Source organism: Equus przewalskii, chromosome 29, assembly GCF_037783145.1.
Source record: "Equus przewalskii isolate Varuska chromosome 29, EquPr2, whole genome shotgun sequence".
Taxonomy (NCBI): Eukaryota; Metazoa; Chordata; class Mammalia; order Perissodactyla; family Equidae; genus Equus; species Equus przewalskii.
In genome coordinates, this window is record NC_091859.1 from 14,978,321 (window position 1) to 15,002,877 (window position 24,557).

The 24,557-nt window shown below is 35.7% G+C and overlaps 1 protein-coding gene across 5 annotated transcripts in view; it reads left to right on the forward strand.

The window, feature by feature from the left end:
* Positions 1 to 24,557, forward strand: part of TMTC3 (transmembrane O-mannosyltransferase targeting cadherins 3) — a 55,380-nt gene that overhangs the window by 1,273 nt on the left and 29,550 nt on the right. For 3 of the 5 annotated variants that reach the window (XM_070600069.1, XM_070600071.1, XM_008527128.2), the window contains exons 2-6: positions 10,787 to 11,003; positions 14,822 to 15,040; positions 16,356 to 16,455; positions 21,474 to 21,589; positions 22,046 to 22,218. In XM_070600069.1, the coding sequence (XP_070456170.1) occupies positions 10,815 to 11,003; positions 14,822 to 15,040; positions 16,356 to 16,455; positions 21,474 to 21,589; positions 22,046 to 22,218 (797 nt within the window). In that variant the 5' untranslated portion in view covers positions 10,787 to 10,814. Of the gene's footprint in view, positions 1 to 8,118; positions 8,177 to 10,786; positions 11,004 to 14,821; positions 15,041 to 16,355; positions 16,456 to 21,473; positions 21,590 to 22,045; positions 22,219 to 24,557 lie in introns of those variants that run through there. The other 2 variants (XM_070600070.1, XM_070600072.1) reach the window with 1 other exon arrangement.

Below are 24,557 nucleotides of genomic sequence, written 5' to 3' on the forward strand. Positions count from 1 at the left end.
TTCAGATTTGTAGGGATAATTTTGTCTAATCCTTTACTGAAAGATGATATACCAAATACTGTTCATTATCTTTCTTTCTTTTTATTTTTTCTATGCTGTACATTATATCCCCAGAACTTACTGCTCTTATAACTGGAAGTTTGTCTTTTGACCAATATGTTCTTTGTTGCTATAAGTTTGTTTTTTTTAAGATTCCACGTATAAGTGAGATCACGCAGTATTTGTCTGTCTGACTTATTTCTCTTAGCATAATGCTCTCAAGCTCCATCCATGTTGTTGCAAATGGCGAGATTTCCTTTTTATGGCTGAGTAATATTCCATTATGTGTATGTACCACATTTTCTTTATCCATTTATCCTCTGATGAACACTTAGGTTGTTTCCATGGCTTGGCTACTGTAAATAATGTTGCAATGAATATGGTGGTGCAGATATCTCTTCAAGATAGTAATTTTGTTTTCTTCGACTGTATAGCCAGAAGTGGAGTTGCTGAATAACATGGTAGTTCTGTTTTTAATTTTTTGAGAAACCCCATACTGCTTTCTGCAGTGTCTCTACCAATTTACATTCCCACCAACAATGCACAAGGGTTCCCTTTTCTCCACATGCTAGTCAACACTTATCATCTCTTGTCTTTTTGATTATCACCATTCTAACAGGTGTGAGGTGATATCTCATGGTTTTGATTTGCATTTCTCTGATGATTAGTAATATTGAGCACCTTTTCATCTGTCTGTTGGTCATTTGCATGGCTTCTTTGAGGAAGTTCCTCTGCTTGCTTTTTAATCAGACTGTTGGTTTTTTTGCAATTGAATTGTATGAATTCTTTATATATTTTGGATATTAACCCCTTATCAGGTATATATTTGCAAATATTTTTTTCCATTCCATAGGTTGCTTTTTCATTTTGTTGATGGTTTCCTTTGCTGTTCAGAGGCTTATTAGTTTGACATAGTCCCACTTGTTTATTTTTGCTTTTGTTTCAAATCCAAAAAATCGTTGCCAAAACTTATGTCAAGGAGCTTACTCCCTATGTTTTCTTCTAGGAGTTTTGTGGTTTCAAGTCTTACATTCCAGTCTTTAATCTATTTTGGAGTAGTGCAATATAGGGGTCCAATTTCATTCTTTTGCATGTGGCTTTCCAGTTTTCCCAACACGGTTTATTAAAGAGACTATCCTTTCCATGTTGTATATTCTTGGTTCTTTTGTTTCTGGGTGCTTTCTTCTGTTCCATTGTTCTATGTGTTTGTTTATATTCCAGTACCATACTGTTTTGATTACTATAGCCTTGTCATTATCTCATTTAGTCTTCAATAACAATCCAATGAAATAGGTGCTTATATTGTCCTCATTTTCCAATGAAGTTAAGAAACTGACGCTTAGAGAGGTTAAATACCCTGCTCAAACTTAAACAGTGCGTTTGAACACAGATCTTCCTGGCTGGAGGACATGTTCTTAACTGCTATGCTAAACTGCCTCCTCAGGCATTCAGGGAACCAATATTTGTAAAGTGCTTGTTCTTCAGTCTTGCCATCTATATTAAATATTATCATACTCTAATTATATAAATTTGTTTACTCAAGAATTTGAATTAAATATTCTTCATGTTCAGAATTTTTTTTTTTAGGAAGATTAACCCTGAGCTAACATCTGCTGCCAATCCTCCTCTTTTTTTTGCTGAGGAAGACTGGCCCTGAGCTAACATCTGTGCCCATCTTCCTCTACTTTATAAGTGGGATGCCTCCCACAGCATGGCTCAGCAAGTAGTGCATAGGTCTGCACCCGGGATCCGAACATGCGAAGTTAACCTCTGTACCACTGGGCTGGCCTCTCATGTTCAGTACTTTTAATTCATAATTTAGCAGGGGAAAGTAGGGATGAAATCTAATGTTTCTTGAGTTATTATGTCGTATACTATGCTTAAAACTACATATTATTTTCATAGTAGGAATCTGTTATTTTTACCGCACCACCTTGTTTTTTTTCTTGTTGTTTCGTTCATTATAACTATTATTTTCTTTTTACTCATTTACTAGTTTTGTTTTGTCTGTATTGGTCTTTTCTACCCTTTCTTTCCCTCACCCTCTTGTTCACATTTACTTTCCCAGCAACTCAAGGTACCTGGCCTAATGGTAAGTCTTATTCTCATTTTTCAAAAGTGAGAATAGGTTCAGAGAAGCTAAGTAATTTCCTAATAGTTAATAAAGCTAAGATTGTAACCCAGATCTCAATTGCAGTCCTGATTAAATGCAAAAATCTTGCTTAAAGTTCATTATTTTGCTCATTCTAACAATAGTTTTGAGCTTGTACACTGTGCTAGACTGTGAATCAAGAAATTCAACTCAAATTCTAGTTCATTCATTCACTGTATAAATTTTGAGGAAAATTGCTAAAACTCACCATTGTTTTTCACCAAATTTTCTACATCAGTCAGTTTTCACCAAGGGAAGGAATTTATGTGATGATTTTGTAAATGGCCTTGTTACAGGAATGCTTGCCTAGACCTGCCTTCTTTCTTCTGTTTGATTATATGAGCAGCTTTATCTGACCAAAATCACGTCACAAGAAAGACTTGCCTTTTATAATTGCTACCTCCGTTCTCTGTACCAATCAGCCTTTGTTTCTTAGATGTTACTTCCATTCCCTTTTTGTTGCCTTATCAGGAAAATGAATGTTAGCTTACTTTTCCAGCGTCTAAAATAACGCATGGCCATGAGAAATTTAGTATCCACTAAGTATAGTAAATGTTTTGTTTTGCCTGTTCTCATGGAGAGGAATCAGTGTGCAGCAAGTAGACTCTTGTCTTTTCTCAACGTGAGGAGACTGGAAAGATTAGTAGGAGTCAGTGTGAATGCACACTTCTCGGGCCAAAGTTTTACTAACTTTAAAATATTAATGAAATACAGTAGATTATTCTTATTGAGGAAGATATAATCATGACATTATTTAACTGAGAGGACTTTTCTTTCCAGGCTAGATATTTCCAAGTTCATGTAAAATTTTCCTATTTTATTTGGTTTATTTTTTCCCACAGTTCTTCTGTTGGATTATTGGAAAACGTGAGCAGTCAGTACAGTTTTCATAAAGGAAGTATACTGTTTTGTATGTCTGTAATGTAGCTCATGAGTGGTCTTCTCTTGTGGTTGAAACTGCACATATATGTGCATCTGTGTGAATATGCTTGTGTGCCTAGGAAGAAAACGAGAAGTTTCCTATCTTAGTCTGTTGGTACTGCAATAACATACCCTAGATTAAGTGGTTTTTAACAACAAGAATTTATTTCTTACAGTTCTGGAGTCTGGGAATTCCAAGATCAAGGCATCAGCAGATTCAGTGTTGGGTGAAGACTCACATTCTGATTCATAGAGGGCGTCTTTTCCCTATGTCCTCACATGGCAAAGGGGGCAATGGATCCCTGTCAGGCCTCTTTTATAAGAATGCCAACACCATTAATGACAGCCCCACCCTCATGATGTAATCACCTTCCGAAGGTCCCACCTCCAAATACCCTCCTGTCGGGCATTAGAATTTATCATGAGTTTTGAGGGAACACAAACATCCAGTCTATAGCATTCCCACAACTAGTGATGTGTTACATTCTTACAGTGAATCATGCCTCCCTCTGTCTATGTCCTTATGCAACCCTCTTCCTTTCCCCTAACCTTAAAGAGCTTGTGCTTGGCCGGCCTGGTAGTGCAGGGGTTAAGCTTGCACGCTCCACTTTGGTGGCCTGGGGTTCGCAGGTTTGGATCCCCAGTGCAAACCTAGCACCGCTTGTCAAGCCATGCTATGGCAGCATCCCACATAAGATAGAGGAAGATGGGCGCAGATGTTAGCTGAGGGGCAATCTTCCTCAAGCAGAAAGAGGAAGACTGGCAACAGATGTTAGCTCAGGGACAATCTTCCTCACAAAAAAAAGATCTTGCACTTTGGGACTTGCCCTCCTGCTCTCCTGACATCACCATTTAAAGAAGTTCGGGCTAACCTACTAGAGCGTGTGACCACAAGTAGCAGAGTCTAGCCTTCCAAGCTGAGACTCCTACCTTTCAGATATCCAGCCTTAACAAGAAGATAATTGTATGCACAGGAGTGACTTCAGGCACAACCAACAGAAGAAATATATACATATATATTATGTGTATATATATATATATCTATATATATGTCAAAGACGTTTATATCAGAAAGTGGACTTAGAGAATTATGGGGCCAGTGAATCCAAAATCTGTAGAGTCGGTGGGCAGCCTTGAAAGTCTCTAGCAGGAACAGAGAGACTGCAATCTTCAGGTAGAATTTCTCTCAGGGAAGTGTCAGTTTTGCTTTTAAGGCAATTCCAACTGATTGGATGCGGTCCATCCGCATTATGGAGTATAATCTCCTTTACTTAAAGTCATCTGATTGTAGATGTTAACTACATCTACAAAATACCTTCATAGCAACAGCTAGATTAATGTTTGAATACTACTATAGCCTAGCCAAGTTAAAACATAAAACTAACCATAACAGTAGCTCTCAAGAATAGTAAATATTTTGCAATGCCATCCATTCAGGATCAGCACCTCATTGATAAACCCACTTGGTGCTTCTTAAACTCCTCACTCATACCAAGTTTATAAAGGACCAGGATAATAGAATTTTAAAAGATTACCCAAGGTAGCTTAATAATGAGAGAAAGTGAGAGAGCTTAGTTCTAGTGCTTATTCTAGTTCTTAGTTCTAGTTCATGAGCTCAGTTGTAGAGTCATCCAAGGTTCTGCCCAAAAAAGCCACATGTTGGGAGTAGAGGGTGGAGGTAGAGGTGCTGGTTGCAGATTGATCTCAGTGAAGAAAAGCTGGGTATTACCATCTTCCAAGGAGGGAGTAAGGATCTTCCTTCTGATAAAGGAGGATGAAATAGAGATAAAGGGAACTTCAGGTGACAGTCCTCAGTGATGTGGGTTTCAGTCCACAAAGAATCCTCAAACACATATGAGAGTCTCATCTTTGAATATGGTGGTAAAGTAAGCTCCTTTGCTCTCCTTACTTTCTTCTCTCTCCATTCTGCTCTAACTTGTCAACTTAAAAAGCAAATTCACCTGGTATTTTATCTGAAAATTAGTTTATTCAGGAATAGCCAAAAGAATTGCCGTTCTCGTTGGCTAGGCTGTTGCCAGGTGGGGAGAGAAGTCTTCTTTCAGTAGTAAAGTAGTTTTACTTTCCGTGGAAGATGCAAGCATCCTCTTCTTCCTGTTTGGTGTAATTGAGATGTGTTTGAAGGTATGAGAGCTCCCCCTACAGGCTTTCCCAACTCCAGTCTAGTTAAGGTTTCTTTTATTAATTTCCACAAGCGCTATAGTGTTCAAACACTATGTTTAACAAGAATATAAGGTGCTATCTCTAGGTAAAGAAAGAGAAGAATAAACTGCATACACATTCCATGACAACAGGCTTCTCATCTGCAGTGAACCCAAGCCTGGGGCACTCAATCCCCCAAATTAAACCAAGTTCAGAGTTTTGATTATTATGTTGGGATTGAGCATTGCAATTACTGAATGTAACTGTTTTGCAACTTAAAGTGACTGCATAACTTTTTATTACCTAACTGTGTTTAGAAATCATGGGATCTATCCAAGTTTCTTAAAGTAGCATTTTATAACCTTGTGTTCTTTAAGCATTTAAATTCAACCTAAAATTCTTGCTCTGTTTATAAAATACTGTGACTTTTTTTTAAATAACAAATAACTCAAATTGAAAGGACTAAATGCCCTTAATCAGCTACATTTAAAACTTGGCTAAATTGCCCTAATTTAAAACTGCGTTTATAATTTTAATGTATTAGTTTTTATTCAAGGATTTCAGATGCCTGACTTAACAAGCAAAACTTTCTAATGCTTAAACATCTTTTATAAAGCTAGTAAATTAAACTTAAAACAGTAGTAACTCCCAAGTTCATATAAAAATTCCAATATTATTTGTAAACTTGACTAGATTCCTATACTTTTTCAATTAAAAGTCCTAAATCCAGAAATTGCATGGTCAATAATTTACTATTATGTATATTATACATATTATAGTACAATATATTGTATTTTAAATTATGCTTTTGAAGCTATGATATCAGAGACTCCAGTGTGTGCCAGATTCTCTTAAACACTAGAACTATCCTGAAAATCAAATACGTACTATTCCCAAATATAATTTCAAAGTATTAAAACCACAGGTTTCGTTTACTTCTTTTTCTTAATTTTAAACTTTTCTGTGGTGAGAACATTTAACCAAACAGTAGTTTTGTCGCCACAAGTGTTACCTGGTCACAGACTGAGATTATTTATGGGACAGAGGTTTCTGACCAATACACAAGGCTTGATTTTCACCTACCCGGTGGTGGATGCCCTGAGTTGTTTTGTGTTTCTGAATTACAGTTAAACACACACACACACACATACGGTATAAGAGTGAATAGTTCTTCACTCAGTGTGTTTAAACATCAGGTGTTCTTTTGGTTATATCTTCTTGGGACTGTCATTCAGGAACCTTCTGACCTGTTCCAGTGTCTACTGGTGAATAGGTCTGCTTACCTGGCTGTCATTCTGGGTGTTTCCTTTGTCACTCTCTTGTCTTAGATCCCCTATCTCCTAATTTCCCCGTCTTTCTTTCTTTTTTTTTTAATTTGCTTTGAAATTGTTTTACTTTAAAAGGTAAAACTTTATGTATCCTTTTAAAAAATGAAAATTCAGAAGTTATTAGGCAAGTCAATAATAGAAAGCCGTTTACAACAGTGATTAAAGAAATGTAACATTTTACCAGTATAAAATGTCACAGAATTCACATCACAACTTAGATCTTCAGTGATTCAAGTGTTTTATCCCATACAGTAAGGTCTGGTCACTTTGAAGATAAAATTCCTTCTCTGGATATTCTGTTCTCAGTCAAGTCCTTCTTTTATCCCCATCGTCTCACACAGTAGGATAGCTGGCCATGGTGGCGATTCCACAGCGATTGTTCCATTCTTTGGCCTTCTTTATGTAGCCATTCATGCCCCAATCTGTACCCTAGCTATTCTTGGCAAGCCAATATTTATTATCTAATTCTGCTCCTTCAAAGCCATAGCCAACCACCAGAACATCATGATGCAGGTGTTCACTGCTGCATTCTGGATCATAATAATTGCCATCTTTATAGAACCGGAAAGTATCCTGGCCTGCATCTATACCTACAGAGATGGGCCCCACAGTTGCCACTGCCTTAAGAGCCTTCTCCTGCTTAGGGATGTCCACAAAGCAGAATACTGGGCTTGTATTTGCAGGATTCACCCTTTGCCTTCCAAAGCTCAAAGGCACAGCAGAGAGCAGCCTGGCAGTCCTAATACCGCCTCACACTCAAGCAGCAAATGTTGTCGTAAACAAGGAGGCCTTGGGGTAAACACATAGTTAACTCTGCAAAATGCCACTCAAGGGAATCAGCAGCAGCAAATTTAGATAAACAAGCTTTCAGTTCAGCAACCAAATCCCAGGCAGTGCTCGCCATCATCGGCTGCCATGTCTTCCTGGGTGTCATCTCTCCTCTAATGGAAGGTTGCAGAAGCAGCATTCAGGATGAAGCTGTGTCTTGCAGTGTCTTAGGCTCTTGTCATCTCTTGAATCCTCTTGTCCCAAGCTGTTGGTATTGTCATCTCTCAGATTGTCGTGTCCTGTGTTGTTGTGGGCTGGGACGTTGTCATCTCCAGCATTGTCGGAGGTGGAGGGAGCCATCCCAGGAGGGAAACTGAGGAGCCAGGGAATCTAACAGGGACACATAGATTTGGGATGTCCTAATTAAGGTTTGCTTGCATCATTGGGAGCATCTACCAGTATCACAATTCTCAGTAAGTTTTGGGGGTCCCTGGGGTTGCACCTCACAAATGATCGTGAGGTGTTGTCCTCTGAAGCATAGGTCTTGACCATAAATAATAAAGGTTGGAGGCACGTGTGTTCTCTGCTCTGCAGAGTTGTTCCTGGTAGGTATAGCAAGCAGTAAGCTGGTAGAAGTATCCACACATGTAATCGCGAAGTGAGTGGGGCTCGCAGATGGAGGAAGCGGCCCTATGAAATTAACCTGCCAGCACCTAAAAAGGCTCCCTATCTTTCTGTTTCTTAGTATATGCCTTCATTTTGTTGGAGTACCTCTTCTATTGGCTTCCTGAGACGGGAGACATTGGAGGTAAATTCTTAAGACTTTAAATGTCTCAAAATATTTTTGTTCTGCTTTCCCACTTGGGAAATTTGGGTTTATTAATACAAAATTTTATGTTAGAAGTTATTATACTTCAGAAATTTGAAGCATTACTCCCTTTTTGTTTTCTGGATTTTTTTCTTCTAGCTTCCGGTGGTGTTAGTGAAAAAAAAGATTTGTTTGAATTACTGGTCTTTGGTATGGAACCTGCTTTATTTCTTTCTGGAAGCTTTTAGAATCCTCTGTTTGTTTCTAACGTTGTAAAATTTTACAAGATTCTATGCCCAGTTTGTAGTAGAAGAGAGCTGGAGGGTCTCAGAATATATAGACAGACTTTTACTTAACCCTCATTTTCGGTGAGCTACCTTTGTCAGACACTGTTTGACCTGCTCCAGAGAGGAAGTCTGCAGTCTCCTGCCTTGCTGTAGGAGGGAAGGTTACTTGGCCGTACCCAGTGAGAGAGGGGTCTAAACTTTAACAGATCCATCTGTTCTAGCCCTATTTGCTGAGATCCTTGGCACTAATTTTTGTGATTGATGCTGGCAGGAGTGCAAAAAAACTTTTCAGCTTTCTGAGCATCAGCTTAGGATTCACTTCCTGAGCTTTGTTGAGTTACTTACTAAGCCTTTTGCCTTCTCAGCTTCCAAAATTTGCTATGAACTCCTCTCCAGTTGTCTTCATCCTTGTGAGTTTGTAGTCTTCCTTTTTTTTTTTTTTTTTAATACTTTGACATCATTTTAGTCTATGGTTTGGGGGGAGCTGAGGCGAATACCTGTTCAGTCTCTCCGATGTTTAAACAAGCACCATCAACGTTTTTTGTGATAAAGAATGTATACAAGTTCATACGTGGTAAATCACTTCTGGATTCAAGATAAACTCTTGAATAATTTTTCTTTTAATTGAAAACTATGCTTCTTCAAAAGGTGCAGCTAATTTCTTTTCCTGATTTATTGGATTGGATTTTGCATCTCTTTCAAACATCTAATGTATTCTGAGGTTTTCTTATCTGATTCTAAAGATACTTTAATACTTTCCTATAGGTTCTTGTATATCTATGCTTATATAAATCTTACACCTGACTTTAAGTTTCTACCCTATTCTTCCTATCTGGTCTGACCAGAACCCCTACAGATATATCTCAGGTCTCAGATCTTCTGGCTCTGTGAGTAATGTATTGGTCTTCTATTGCTGCCATAACAAATTTCCACAAACATAGTAGCTTAAAATAAAACAAATTTGTTATTTTACAGTTTTGGAGGTTAGAAGTCTGAAATGGGTCTCACCAAAATCGAGATATCAGTAGATCTGTGGTCCTTTTAGAAGCTCTGATGAAGAATGTGTTTCTCTGCCTTTTCTAGCTTCTAGGTGCCATAATGCCTTGGTTTATGGCCGCCAGCCAGCTATCATATCACTCCAACCTCTGCTTTTTTGACTCCTGCCTCCCTCTTTTCAGTTGTAAGGTCTCTTCCCATTAATTGGCCCATCCAGATAATCCAGGATAATCTCATCTCAGAATCTTTAATTTGATCATACCTGAAAAGTCTCTTTTGCCATGTAATGTAACATATTCACAGGTTCAGGGGATTTGGGTATGGACAATTTTGGGGGCTGCTGTTCTGCCCTCCGCAGGTGATAACACTAAAATGATACTAGTAACACCACTCAAGATAGTAAAGTATATCATCAGCTTGTTTTTTAGAGTATCTTCCAACCATATTTATATCATAGGGCTGTGCTTCAGTATCCTCCAGTTCATATAGTTCTTTCTACTCTCAACCATTCCCTTGCTGAATCCTTTCTAAAACAGTGACTTAATTATGAATTGTCATGTATGAAGCGCATTCTCTAGATTAAAAGCATTGTTGTAATTGGAAAAAGAAATACCATGATTTAGATCTGGGTCATAAACTCATATCCTCAACAGCCAAGCAGATAATGTAAATCAATCAAATAAATCAATCTGGGTGAAAGATAATGGGACTGTAGTTAACTGGCTAGTATACAGCTGGCATAAAGGCATTCAAGACAAATATTTTTGAAAGGCTTTTGATTAAACAAGACTGCATGCTCTAAGTTTGGACCCCTGCTTGAAATAATAGTTGATCTTGAGATTTATAAAGTACTAAAATATAAGCTTCATCTACATTTTAGAAATCCATGAGCAGTGACTTTTTAAGTATTTGTTTTCCAACAAAGATTCATTTAGCTATTCGTGGAGCACATCTTACTAGTTTTTTAGTATTAGCTTGTGTATATCTGTTTCCCAGGTAACCTGACTTGTAACAATTGATGAGGAGTTCACCATCTAGTTTGCTAGAGAGAGTGGTCTGAAGATTAAGTGGGGTGATAAAAGAATTTAATAGAGGGATGAAAACACGTATAAGGGAGAAATTAATTCTGACTTCGGTTAGGAATATGGAGAGGTGGTCAGCTAATTGCTTTTTAGAGTTGGATGACATTTGAGCTGAGCTTTAATTAATTCTTTTGGAGAATTAGCATTCTATCTTTATTTTGCTTATTATTTTTCTATTAAAATTGTAGTTTTTTGAAAAATACCTGTTACTTATTTCATTTTATCTTCATGATTTTTTTCCCCAGATTTTGTCCACAAGTGTTTGTGGAAAAGATGGCTGATATTAACCTCAAAGAAGTAACCTTAATAGTAGGTGTGGTTACTGCCTGCTATTGGAACAGCCTCTTTTGTGGTTTTGTTTTTGATGATGTTTCAGCAATACTGGATAATAAAGACCTGCATCCATCGACACCTTTAAAAACTTTATTTCAGAATGACTTCTGGGGAACCCCCATGTCTGAGGTAAGTAGTTATGTATATTTATCTCAGATTTAAAAATATCCTGGGTAGTAAATTACTCCTAATTCTTTATCAACAGTGTCATCGGAGAAATTAGGGATTTTTGCCCCAAAAAATTTTATATGAGACCTAACATGTTTGTGGTAAATTAGACAGAAAGTTGAAGATTTATCTTCTTGAAAGCAGTACTTGATTCTTTCCTTGGTTATGTACCTTGGCTTAATCTTTTTAAAAATAATATATTTATGTGAAAACCAAATGTGTTAGGAGAGCAATAAGCATAATATGAGTCATATTGTTGCTAACCAACTTTATTTCGCTTTTTTTCTGAGTCAGGCAAAAGAGATGACTACTTGTGATATATTTAACCATTTAAAAATATATGTAACTTCAATATAAATAGATTAGACTCTAAGGGTAAAAATAGTAAGTATACATATTGCCAGTTTTTCTGCAGAAAAACAAAAGTGACTTATCAAAAATTTGTGTCATACTTCTTACCTAATAGTTATTTTGATTTTATATTGAGAATCCAAAAGTTTAGTTCATTTTTATGTGAGTGTTTTTACTTTTCCAGTAACTTTATTTTGAAGGTCAGTATTAAACTGTTTGGGAATAAATCCTTGTCAGCTTGGGATCATATAGATTAGATTCTAATTTTACTTCTTTCATGTAATAGCTGTGTGAAACTGGTAGGAATACAGGTTTTAGGTGCAAGTCGTTTTCCTAGTAAGAATAATACCTTGAGGGTAAATAAATGAAGTAATTTATCTATAGTACCTGGCACATAGTTGTCAAAACATAATAACCCTTTTATAGGTACAGTTTGTCAGTCATCATTCATGGCCCCTTTCCACATTCTCTGGAAGTCACAAGCACATAAAGTCTGCTTATTTAATAAGAAAAAAATACTTATTTTCCTGCAGCCTTCCTGTTTTCACCTGATTCTAGACTTTAAAAACAAATCTTTTGATAATGAGGAAAAAACATGGTCCTATTATAACATACATTATTTTCTAGACAACTTATTCCCCTCTCCCTATACTCTTTATCCCTAGAGACCCTTAGAAATATATGTCCATTCCCCCAATTTATGCTCATATCTGTTGTGATTTTAATCATTATGTTGAGATTTTGACCTGAAAGGTTAGCTGGCCAGATTAAAGGATTCATGAAAGTTATCATACCATGGTGTCAGTGCTATGTTTTGTGATTTTTCTCAGCTTTGCAGATGAAAATTTGATTTCATTCGGAGCACCTATAAGCAGTTACACAAAAAAGGCTCATAATAACCTCAGACAGAATGGATGAACAAATTAGATAAGAGTTTATAGTGTGTTTTCTGATGGGCATATTGTCTCCCTGTAGGGAAATGTACCACCAGGGAAAAAGTTATTTTAAGTAGTATTTAAGTGTCATAAGTTTTCTTGACAAGCCTGGAATTAGCACATTCAAAGATTCACGCTTGATGTCATCAGGTAATGACAGCCTGGAAGCCTGTGTGCAGACCCTTTGTGAGGATGTTTGTGCCAATGTCCTTGTTAAAGACACATTTTGGGCTTGGGACATTCTCCTGAGACGTAAGACACTGCCATATTAAGGGTCTTTGGACTCCTCTGGGCCTCTCAGTGTTCAGATTATCTCTTTTCTAAGCCCATTCTTTAAATATGTAATACTTATTGATGATTCAGTGGATTACAACCCTGGCTGCACATTAGAATCCACCTGGGGCACTTTAAAAAAGAATGTTACAAGGCTCTACCCAAACTTGTTAGTTAGTTATCTGAGAGTGGGATGTGGGCATCAATATTTTTGGTCTTGTTTTGTTTGTGTGTGTTTTCTTTCGTTGTTGTTTTTGTGGAATTTTGGGGGTAGGAGGGTGGTTTAAGTTATCTAGGTGATTCTTTGGTCCATGGGTTGAGAACCTCTCAGCTGTAAGGAGCCGCACTCTTCTGGCATTTGGCCTACAAAGTACCTGTGTTAAGGTAACTTCTGCAGATATCCTGTCTCACTGTGTTTTTGCCATCCTTGTATGGAGATTCACGTTAACAGGGAACTGTTAGCTTATTCATTCATTATATTCATGCTTATGTTTCTGTCACCAACTAATACCATGAGTAATTAAGTTTTTCTTTAATATACTTGAATGTAATGATAATCTGAATTGTTCTCTTCATAATGGAACTGGCTGTTTTACTATGTTTGCACAGAATAGACCTGATATGTACCAAGGTCATAATTATTTGTCACAGTGGAGTCTTAAGTAGATTGCTAATGAATTATGTGAATAGTTATGTTAATAATCTGTCTTTTAGTTGGTCATTACCTATGGCATATGTACATCTAATTGACCTAACAAAGCAGTTAGGTATACTGCAATTAAAAATACTTATTTCCTGCTACTTTCTAACCTCATCTTTTCAACTGCCAAATATGTTTCACTGGAGCCACAGTAACATTCTAGGCACTCAGAAGGTTTCTAGAACTTTTTTCTGCTTTCTGGTACAAATCATGTCAGTTCAGAATAGTGTCTTAAAAACAATTTTGAATGCCTGAGCTGAAATTCAAAGGATGTACAGGAATTAGCCAAGCAGGAAAGAATATTCTAGGTAGATAGCACTCGTGCAATGTGTAGTCAATACAAAGGTATTAAAATGCTCCTAATTTCAAAATGGGAAATGTAACAATTTCTTGTGCTTCCTTGTGTTCCCTCGTGGGGATGAACAGGCTTAAGTCTATCCCTATACACCAGAGTTACAGCGACATACGGTAACAGGAGAGCAAAGAAGCTGAGTGTGGATTCCCTTATATAAAATTACAGTTGGATAATATTTTATATATTTTTTACTATGTTTTATTCTTAAATCTGGTTTGTTTTTTGTCTTAGGGTAAAAATATTTCTGATTAAATGTAACTTCTACCTTATAAAGAAATTCAGTACTTCACATAAAATTTGATTTATTGCCCATAGAGACTACCAAACAAAGGTGTCTATTCTCTTATTCTAAGAAAGTTTTGATCTTGCGTTACTCTCTGTGTAGTATTGGGGGTTTTTGGTTCCATGTATTCAGGTTTATACATTATGGAGATGTATTTCATAAAACAACCAGACAGTGCCTTTTTGAGTCATCACTGTTGAGATTGTACAGGTAAGCAGCCCGTTCTCCTGTTTCCTTTTGAAGACCCAGCCGGCAGTTACGTAAGCACCTGTACTGGTAATAGGTTGGAAAGCAGACTTTGGAGAGAACACTGTGCTCCATCTTGATCACTGCCACCAGTGTCCTACTTTATTTATTTATTTTTTTTTTAAGAAAGATTAGCCTTGAGCTAACATCTTCTGCCAGTACTCCTCTTTTTGCTGAGGAAGACTGGCCCTGAGCTAACATCCATGGCCATCTTCCTCTACTTTATATGTGGGACGCCTGCCACAGCATGGCTTGCCAAGCGGTGCCATGTCCGCACCCGGGATCCAAACTGGCGAACCCCGGGCCATTAAAGTGAACTTAATTGCTGCGCCCCTGGGCCGGCCCCTAATTTTTTTTTTTAAATCTATGTATTGAAGAGGAATTAATAATCCGATGTTCTTCCTGTACTGTTAATTCTGATATCAGAGAGGAAATTGCCTTGTTTTTAGACTAAGGAAATAGGAAAACAGATTATAAAGCTATCTTTTATGTTTGAGTTATTCTTGGGGCATTTCATTATTTTTTTGTTATTTCTCAGCTAAAGGTAGATACTTTCAATAGTATTTGCAATGGTTAGTTTATGTACCCTGGATGACCAAGATACTTTAGTAATCAATAATTGTTTTTTCCTTTTAGGAGAGAAGCCACAAGTCTTACCGTCCCTTAACAGTGTTGACATTTCGCCTCAATTATCTGTTTAGTGAACTAAAGCCAATGTCATATCATCTCCTAAATATGATTTTTCATGCGGTGGTTAGTGTGATATTTCTTAAAGTCTGCAAACTTTTTCTGGACAGCAGGAGTAGTATGATTGCTTCTTTACTTTTTGCAGTGCACCCAATACACACGGAAGCAGTAAGTAAACTCTAAATCAATGTTTTTTTCCTTTTTTTAAAATAAAGCCTACACAGTGATTAGAAGGGTAAATATTTTTAAGAAAAAATTTAACAATGACTTTTAATCCAAGTATTTGAAGACTTAAATTAGTACAATGTCTTAACTTTTTGGTGTACAGAGTCCAACTTCCTACCACATAAAATTTTTAAATTTAAAACAATTTTTAAAACATTGTTTAAGAACATAAGCTATATGATCTCTTTTAGTAATGTAAAATATAAATGAATGTAGTTCCTTTGTTTGCTACTTGTTTTATGAATATAGATTTTAAATATTTGTCAATTTGGCATTGTTTTGTGTTTCAAGGACAGAAAATAGTCAATAAGGCAAATTTAACTAAGAGATGAAAATATATCAAAATATATGCAGACATGAACAGACATCCTAACAAAGATGATGCTCGGTAGTTTTCATATTATTGTCTGTTGCCGTGTGTTTCAAAATTGTGACTGTCTCTGTTATTGCCAGTATGTCCATCAGCCTCTACCTACCAAGATATACTCAAATTAGAACTAGTTTTCTTGGTAACCTTGAAACTCCAAAATTGCCCCTCAGTAGAGCAAAGAGAACTCTGTTCAATTGCTTTTTTACAAGCTTTTGGTTGTATTCAAAAGTGTATATGTTTAAGCTATGTGTGTCTGTGTTGGAGGGAGGTTGTGTGTCTCTCCCACTATCTTGAATCTTTTGATGTCTAGCTGAACAGTTTTTCATACATTAACAAAAATAATAGGTTGTTTTAAATTTTACAGTGAGTTCAGAATAACTGTAAAAGGGAGAGGCTTATATTTAAACTTTCAGAATTTAAAAGGACTTTTTAAAGTTTATTGTCTTTTTAAACTTTAGTTTGCAGGTTTATTGAGATATAACATTGAATTTCTGATATCTTTATATTTTAAGAAAATATGTAAGGAGTTGGCTTTTATTCTTTTTTTTTTAATAAGAACTATTCTAAATATTATACTTTAATTATGTAAGATGTTACCATTGGAGGAAGCTGGGTAAAGGGTGCACAAGACCTCTTTGTATTATTTTTGCAACTTCCTTTGAGTCTAATTATTTCAAAATAGTGCTAATAAAAACTATTACAGTCATTGGTAAACTTATTTTTATGGAAGATATACAAATTCACCACATGAGGGCACTCAACGTCTAAGAAACAATGTGGGCTTGAAAAGTTATGGCAATTTAGTTTCTAGTTAAAGTGCTGTTACTATTACATATAGTTAAATTTTCAAGATGCTCTTTATTAATATGACCCCCCTTCCCTTTCTAGGTAACAGGTGTTGTAGGAAGAGCAGAACTTTTGTCATCTATCTTTTTTCTAGCTGCATTTTTGTCATATACCAAATCAAAAGGACCAGATAATTCCATAGGTAAATGTCTTAACATTTAATTTTTTTCTATAGCTATAAAACTTGATCAAGTAATTTTTATTTACTCCCAAGTGCTTCTTATCAAACATATGCCACATCTGGGGTTCATTTTTATATTTGTATGTATGTAATGAAAGTATGCAATATTGTCAATATTAAGTTTTTGTGTGTAGTTTATATTTTATCATGACAAACAGATTCTGTGTCATCTAATTTTTTAAAAATTACCCTATAAGTTTTAGAGTCCTTCTTAGTTCCATCTACTGTTACCTGTAAATGATACAAGTACCAATACTTCAGTTGTCTTTCAATAAATAACACCTATGAAGGCTGTGAATTATATTGTTTAGGCAGAGTTAAAAGCCTTTTAGAGTATAAGTTTTATTGTGTGTTGATCATAGTTCAGCTATTTATTGAGTTCCTACCATGTGGCCTACTCTGGAAAATGCTTTTTATACATAGTTCATTAGTCTTAATACTGCCTGGCATTGTCAGAAAACAAGTTCCAAGCAATAAAAATGATTTTTTAAGAGTGTAGGCACAGTGGGCATGAAAGAGGCTTCACATAATGGCTTTAACCTGTATTTGACTGATCTTAAAATTTAACTCTGGGTTTTTTTCTTATACTCTTGGAGAGTTTTCTCACTCTTGACCCAAGGTACTGTAAGGATAAGGATACCAAAGATGATAAGGAGTCTAATATTTTATCTGTGGAAACTAAGATTCAAGAAATAAGTAATTTAGCCAAACAGCTTTAGTGTCTTCTTAGATTTGTGCTATGAGTAGGTTTGCCTCTTGCTGCTGTACATATGCCTTCTTAAAACAGTTTGGGTGGCAGCAGAGCATAGAGCTTAAGAGCATGGACTCTTAAGATCTGGCTTTACGTTCCAGATCCACCATTTACTAGCTCCATTTACTACCTTGGGCAAATTACTTAACCTCTCTGTGCTTTAGTTTCTTTATCTATAAAATGGAGATGCCAACAGTCCCTATCTATTGTGAGGATTAGATAACTTAAACTGTTAAGGGGTTTAAAGCAATACCTGTTCACAGTAAGCAGTATACCTGTTTCCCCTGTTGTCTATCATGCAGTTAGAGGTAGTTCAGTAACTAATAGAGAATTGCAAACCAATATCCTCTTTAAATACCATCGTAAGCAAAGCATGAATGATAAACTTAGAAAATATTATGGCCGGGGCCGGCCTGGTGGTGCAGAGGTTAAGTGCGCACGTTCCGCTTATTGGCGGCCCAGGGTTCGCCGGTTCGGATCCCGGATGCGGACATGGCACCGCTTGGCATGCCATCCTGTGGTAGGCATCCCACATATAAAGTAGAGGAAGATGGGCACGGATGTTAGCTCAGGGCCAGGCTTCCTCAGCAAAAAGGAGGACTGGCAGTAGTTAGCTTGTGGCTAATCTTCCTCAAAAAAAAAAAAAAATTCTTGGTCTTTCTTTTCAAGTAATTCTGATTTGGTAGTATATGTTACTATGTTTGCTCTCTCCTTTTTATGATTGTTGTACCCTTCATGTATCTACTAGTTTTGGTTTGTGAGCTCAAGACACAAGTTCTCAAGTTATCGACCACTGTGTCCGTTAAAGAGAAAGACCAGGACCACCCTGTCCATCCTGTGATTCATTAAAACCCAGCCTGGAGAGCTCCAGGTTCCCCAGGGCCATTGTTGATCACTATTGCTGCCATTCTACCAAGCACCCCCTCTAGTCTCTTAAAGAGAATCAGCACTGAGAGAAGGCCAGTCCACCGTCCGTCTGCATTTAGATGGGAGGTATGTGGAAGTGACTGTCTAAGAGTCAGTGAGCACCTTTTTAAAACATCTACTCCTTACCCCAGCAAGACTTCTCAAGTGATCCAATTTAATCCCTGGGACACCCACAAGCTACGGTAGCTGCAGATTTCTACACTGAAGGAGCAGACAGTGATCTGCCCAAGGCGGTAAGGATTGACTAGAGCCAAAGTTAAAAAACATTTTTCTCACTCTGTCTTCTGCTTCAGATGCAGTCCCTCGTAACGCCCACAGAAATGCACACATTTAAGATAACCTTCAATGTCTAGGAGTTTCTGTTTCTTTTTTTTTTTTAAATAGCTCAGGAGGCGTAGTTCCCTCTCACTTTCTAGGGTTGATTTTTGGAGAAGGGGTCAGGTCACCAGGTCATGCTAGTTCACGACTTGTTCAAAACAAAACCTAAATCGAGTTGCTCTCTCTCTCTTTAACCTACATTTCCCACAAGACTCATCTCTAACCTGAAAATACACAATATACATTGTTTTTTTACCCCTTTATTGTTTGTTCTGTCACAATGGAATGTACCCTTCATTAGTGCAGGTAACTTTCTCTCATTTTCTGTCTCTATTTCCTAGAATGGTTCCTGGTGTACAGTAGGTGTTCAGTATATATTTGTCGAGGAAATGATAAGTGAATGATGTAATATATTTTAAATTCTAGTTGAAAAGAATGCTGACACCTGCCTTGGACATCTCTCTGTCCTCTTAACCCCTATGATACTTCATATTCCACATTACATAATTTTACCATTAAGACCACAGTTTCATCATCATCTTTGTATTCCCCATTCTATCTAATATATGTTGTCCTATACAAAGATTTTCAATTTGTAATTATTTAGTCACTTTAAATTCTAGGTTATTCATGCCCCATACCCTTTTTATAAGCATGATCCATCTCGGAGCCTTTGCATTTGCTTTCTCCTTTCTTTAGGTTTCTGCTCAAATGGTAGCACCACTCATCTTCCACACTCTTTGATTTTCCTTCACCTTCTGTTTTTCTCCTTAACACTTATGTCACCGTTTGACAAAATACATCTTTGCTTGTTTATTTGGTTATTATCTCTCCCCTACGGAATGAAGTGTCGTTAGCTTATTTAGCAAGGGTACTTGTTTTGGACAAAATCACACATGGTAACTTTAGCCACAGAGATCTGATTGTAAAAATCGAAATGTTCATATAGTAATTTAATCACCAAGAGTTGAAAAACTGAAGTGACTGGTTTTAGTAAAGCTTTTGCCTTTATTAGAGCTATCAGCTGCTGAGATTACATCCAATATTTTGGAAGGCAGCTGTTTGCTTTCTCTTCCTTGAAGTGGAGATACAAATTGATAAGAAGCTCTGAATCTAATATCAGAAGAACCATGTTATGGTCGTGGTCTCCTAATTGTGCATGACTGTTTTTCAAACCTCCAAAATTCTTGCCTCGTCTTAAAACTGGATGTGATTATATCTGCCCTCTTATCCTATAGCATGATTTTGAGACTCAATGAAATAATATATGCTAAACTGGTTATATAAATGGTTAAAAAATATATTTTTTAAGTATCTGTTTTCAAGAACATTATTTCCCACTAATTTTTAATATATGCATACCTATTCAGTTATACTCTTCTCTATATCATTTATTTGCCAAGTTTATTCCCTGCTCCACTCCTTTATTCACACATACCCCTTTCCCAGTTTTTCTACCTCATGTATGTCCTTTAAGGTCCAACTTTAGGTTCACCTTGTTTTGTAAATAATCATCTACTGATTTCTTTCCTCTGTGAATTTCTTGTTGAGTTTAGCATGAGAGTTCAGCCCTTGGTATAATCTGTTACACTATTGTTGATGATTTTAGCCCAACTAGAAAATGAGACATTTTTTGAAAAAGGAATAATATTATATTTAGTATCCCCAACAATGTTTTGAATTTGAGTTGTTTTTCCTTTCAGTAATTTTAGTCTATAGAGTACTTCAAAATTGAAAACAGTTTCAAAAATAGATTGCTTTATTAAGCCAAATGACAAAAGAAAATATATTCAATTCATGAATTGTTCTTATTTACACCTAGATTTGTGTCAGTTATTGGAGTTTTGCTTTGATTATGTTCTTAATGAATAAAAACTGAAGTCACACAGTCATACTACCACATATTTTTTAAACAGGAAAAGAATTGGAGGTCTTATTTTCCAGTAAGAAAACTGAGGCTCAGAACAGTTGCCCAAAGTCACAAGGAAAGTTAGTAGTAGATCCAGAACTACTCTCACAATTCATTATTCTTTAATCAAATTACTACTAAGTAGTAGACATTTACTTAAAATTAATGAAGTAGGTTTTCCATTTAAATAGAACTTATAAATATTCTATTGCAAAATTTTTTTTTAAATCATGTTGCTTTAAATGCTTATTGTTAACCTGTTTCATGTTTTATAGTCTTTTCTTAATGAGAATGGTACTCTACTTTGCCCACTAGTTTTCACTTTCAAGGTTTTCTGGGTTTTTTGTTTTTTTTTTTTTTGGTGAGGAAGATTCACCCAGAGCTAACATCTGTTGCCAATCTTCCTCTTCCACCACCCCCCTCCACTCCCGCCCCCGGCTTGAGGAAGATTAACCCTGAGCTAACATCTGTGCCATTCTTCCTCTATTTCGTATGTGAGATGCCTCCACCACATGGCTGTTGAGTGGAGTAGGTCTGCACCTGGGAGCTGAACCTGCGAACCTGAGCTGCCAAAGTGGAGCACATGGAACTTTAACCACTCAGCCACAGGACCAGCCCAGTTTCAAGTTTTTGATAAGTTGCAGATATAATAAAGTATATAGATATCTGTGTGACAATTTCAGGCATTTGTCTTCATTTCAAAGTGATAGTTCATTAATCATGACACTTAAGCCTGTAAGTTTCTCTTCTCCAAATTGGCCATTCTACCTTTGTTTTAAAAGTTAGCATTTGGTTAGAATGTTTTCCTCTCTATGGAAATTTTTTAGTTCAAATTATCTATCTTGATGTTTTGTTTTGAACATGTAAAGCAAAAATAACTTACAGCAGTTAAATAAATTTTAAAATATAAAGTATAGGTCAATGGGAAATACCACATGTTCCCATAAATGTGAATATGGAATCACAGGTAAAATTTTTCGGTAATGTCTAATAGTTGTCTAACGTAAAATATCCTTTTATGATATTATAAAATTGTTTTGTGTAGTTTTATATTTTTCTGTTCTTAAATTGCAGTGTGGACTCCAATTGCACTGACCGTGTTTTTAGTGGCTGTTGCAACATTGTGTAAAGAACAAGGAATAACGGTTGTGGGAATTTGCTGTGTGTATGAAGTATTTATTGCCCAGGGGGTAAGGAGAGAGAGAAATTTCTTGTTGCTATCTTTTATCCTATTTGAATCAGATTATAATAAGCTTATTTTCTAAATGTATCATTATGTAAATCAGTCTGTTTACCAATAATAATACAAAAAATTTGCAAGTAATGAGCATGTTTTGTTCTCATACTCACTGAAAATTACTTAACATTTTAGAACACCTTCAGTTTTTTAAGAACTGCTGTTAAGTTTCAGTAATGAAATGATTAGGCAATTTGGAAAAGTACACAGGAATACTGTGCAGTATAATTCATTATTGGATAAGATTATTGGGCTCAGTTTTATTAATCATCAGTTCTACAAATTGTTCCATATTGATTTTACACTTACAGTCAGCTTGTGTCTAATCCTGCATTTAGAAAGTACTGTATTGTTGAAAACTTTGTAGTATGTTGTTGTTATTTAAAACTTTTTTTTTCCCCTTTTCTAGTATACTTTGCCATTGTTATGTACTACTGCTGGACAGTTTCTCCGTGGAAAGGGTAGTATTCCATTTTCTATGCTGCAGACACTAATAAAACTCATTGTTTTGATGTTCAGTACACTGTTGCTTGTTGTGATTAGAGTCCAGGTTATTCAGTCCCAACTTCCAGTATTCACCAGGTATGAAATTCTGGTTCTTTTTGTTTTCTCCATCCCTTTCTTTTAACTTTGGATTTTAAGTGATTGTAAATGTTTCAGAAAGTCTTTGATTTACATTGAGGTTTCTTGACAGCTTTATTGACGTATAATTAATATTTTCTAAAAACCTGCATGTATTAAATATACAAATTAATAAATTTTGACATCTATTTACCTTCATGAAACCACCACAATCAAGATGATGACCCCAAATTGGTTAAGTGTGTTTTTTGTCTACTTGTTCTATTAATTATTTAGAGAAGGATGTTGAAATCTCTGCCTATAATTGTAGATTTGTCTAATTCTCCTTGAAGTTCTATCAGTTTTTGCTTCATGTGTTTTAAAGCTCTATTGTTAATCACATCAACATTTAGGATTGTAATGTCCTCTCGATGAACTGATCCCTTTATCATTATTAAGTGAGCCTCTTTATCCCTGGTAATAATCTTTACTCAGAAATTCACTTTGTCTTATATTAATATAGCCAACTCCAGCCATCTTTTGTTAGTGTCACATGGTTTCTCTTTTTCGATCCTTTTACTTTTTATCTATCTATATCTTTATGTTTATAGTGGATTTCTTATGGGCTGCATATAGTTGGGTCTTCCTTTGTTTGGTCAGATAATCTTTCTTTTAAATGAAGTGTTTTGACTTTCACGTTTAATATGATTATTGATATAATTTGATGTAAGTCTACCATCTTGCTAATTGTGTTCTTTCTCGCATCTGTTCTTTGTTCCCCTTTTTCTCTCTTTCTGTCTTCTTTTGGGTTGAGTATTTTTTAGTATTCCATTTTTATCTCCTTGTTGGCTTATTAGCTGGAAATATTTGCTGTGTTTTTTAAGTGATTGCTTTAGAGTTTTTTGTCTATATCCTCTGCTTATCATGGTTTATCTTCAAGGGATATTATAATGGCAGGTATAGATTCATATAAATACCAGCATATATAGTGTAAACATATATATAATAAATAAACTCATTGTAAGTAAGAAGTTAGCCTTTGTGCTATTTGTCTACATTTTCCTTGAGAATACATTGTAAATCCCACAATACCTTTCTGTTATTTTTTGCTTTAAACAATCATGTTTGGAATCATGTACCACATAATGCCGTTTTGGTCAATGATGGACCACATATATGATGATGGTCCCATAAGATTAGTACCATATAGCCGAGATGTGTAGTAGGCTGTGCCATCTAGGTTTGTGTAGGTACACTCTTTGATGTTTGCACGACAACACAATAATCTAACAAAGCATTTCTCAGAACAGATCTCTGTTAAGTGACTCATGACTATAATTTTAAAAAGTCTTTTATATTAACCCATAAAGTTACCGTTTCTAGTGTTCTTCACTTCTTTGTTAGATCAAGATTTTCGTTTGGTACCATCTTTCCTTGTGACTGAAGGACTTTCTTTAATGTTTTGTGATGTGTAGGTCTGCTGGTAATGAATTCTTTTAGCATTTGTATATAAAAATATCTTTATTTTACCTTTGTTTTTGAAAAATATTTTGCCTGAGTGTAGAATTATACATTGTTTTTCATTCAAAACTCTAATAATGTTTCTCTACTATTTTCTGGCATACGTTGTTTTCAGTGGAAAATCTGTGATCCTTATCTTTATGCTTCTGCATGTAGTATGTCTTTTTTTCTATGCCTGCTTTTAATATTTTCTATTTATCATTGTTTTTCTTCTCTTTATTCTTTTTTAATTGAGATATAATTGACATATAACATTGTATTAGTTTTAGGTATACAACATAATGATTTGATGTAATTGACATATAACATTGTATTAGTTTTAGGCATACGACATAATGATTTGATCCATATATATTGAGAAATGATTACTACGATAAGTTTAGTTAACATCTGTCACTACACATAATTACAAATTTTTTTTTCTTGTGATGAAAACTTTTAAGATATACTTTCTTAGCAACTTTCAAATATACAATGCAATAATATTAACTATAGTCACCATGCTGCACATTACATCCCCAGAACTTATTTGTCTTCTAAGTAGAAGTTTGGTTGGAGAAGGTGGTCAAAAGGTACAAACTTCCAGTCAGTGTTTCTTTTATCTTCATGTTTCTTGTGCTAGGTTAATTGTGCTTCTTAGAATCTGTAGGTTTTTCTGTATATAAATTTTGGAAATTTTTCAGCTGTTACTTCTTGAAGTGTTTATTTTCTCTCTCCTCTCTTCTGCAGGGACTCCAATTATATGTGTGTTAGACTTCTTGAAGTTGTCACACTGATGCTGTGTTTATTGCCCTCCCCCCAAAGCTATTTTTCCCCTCTTTTCATTGGATAGTTTCTTT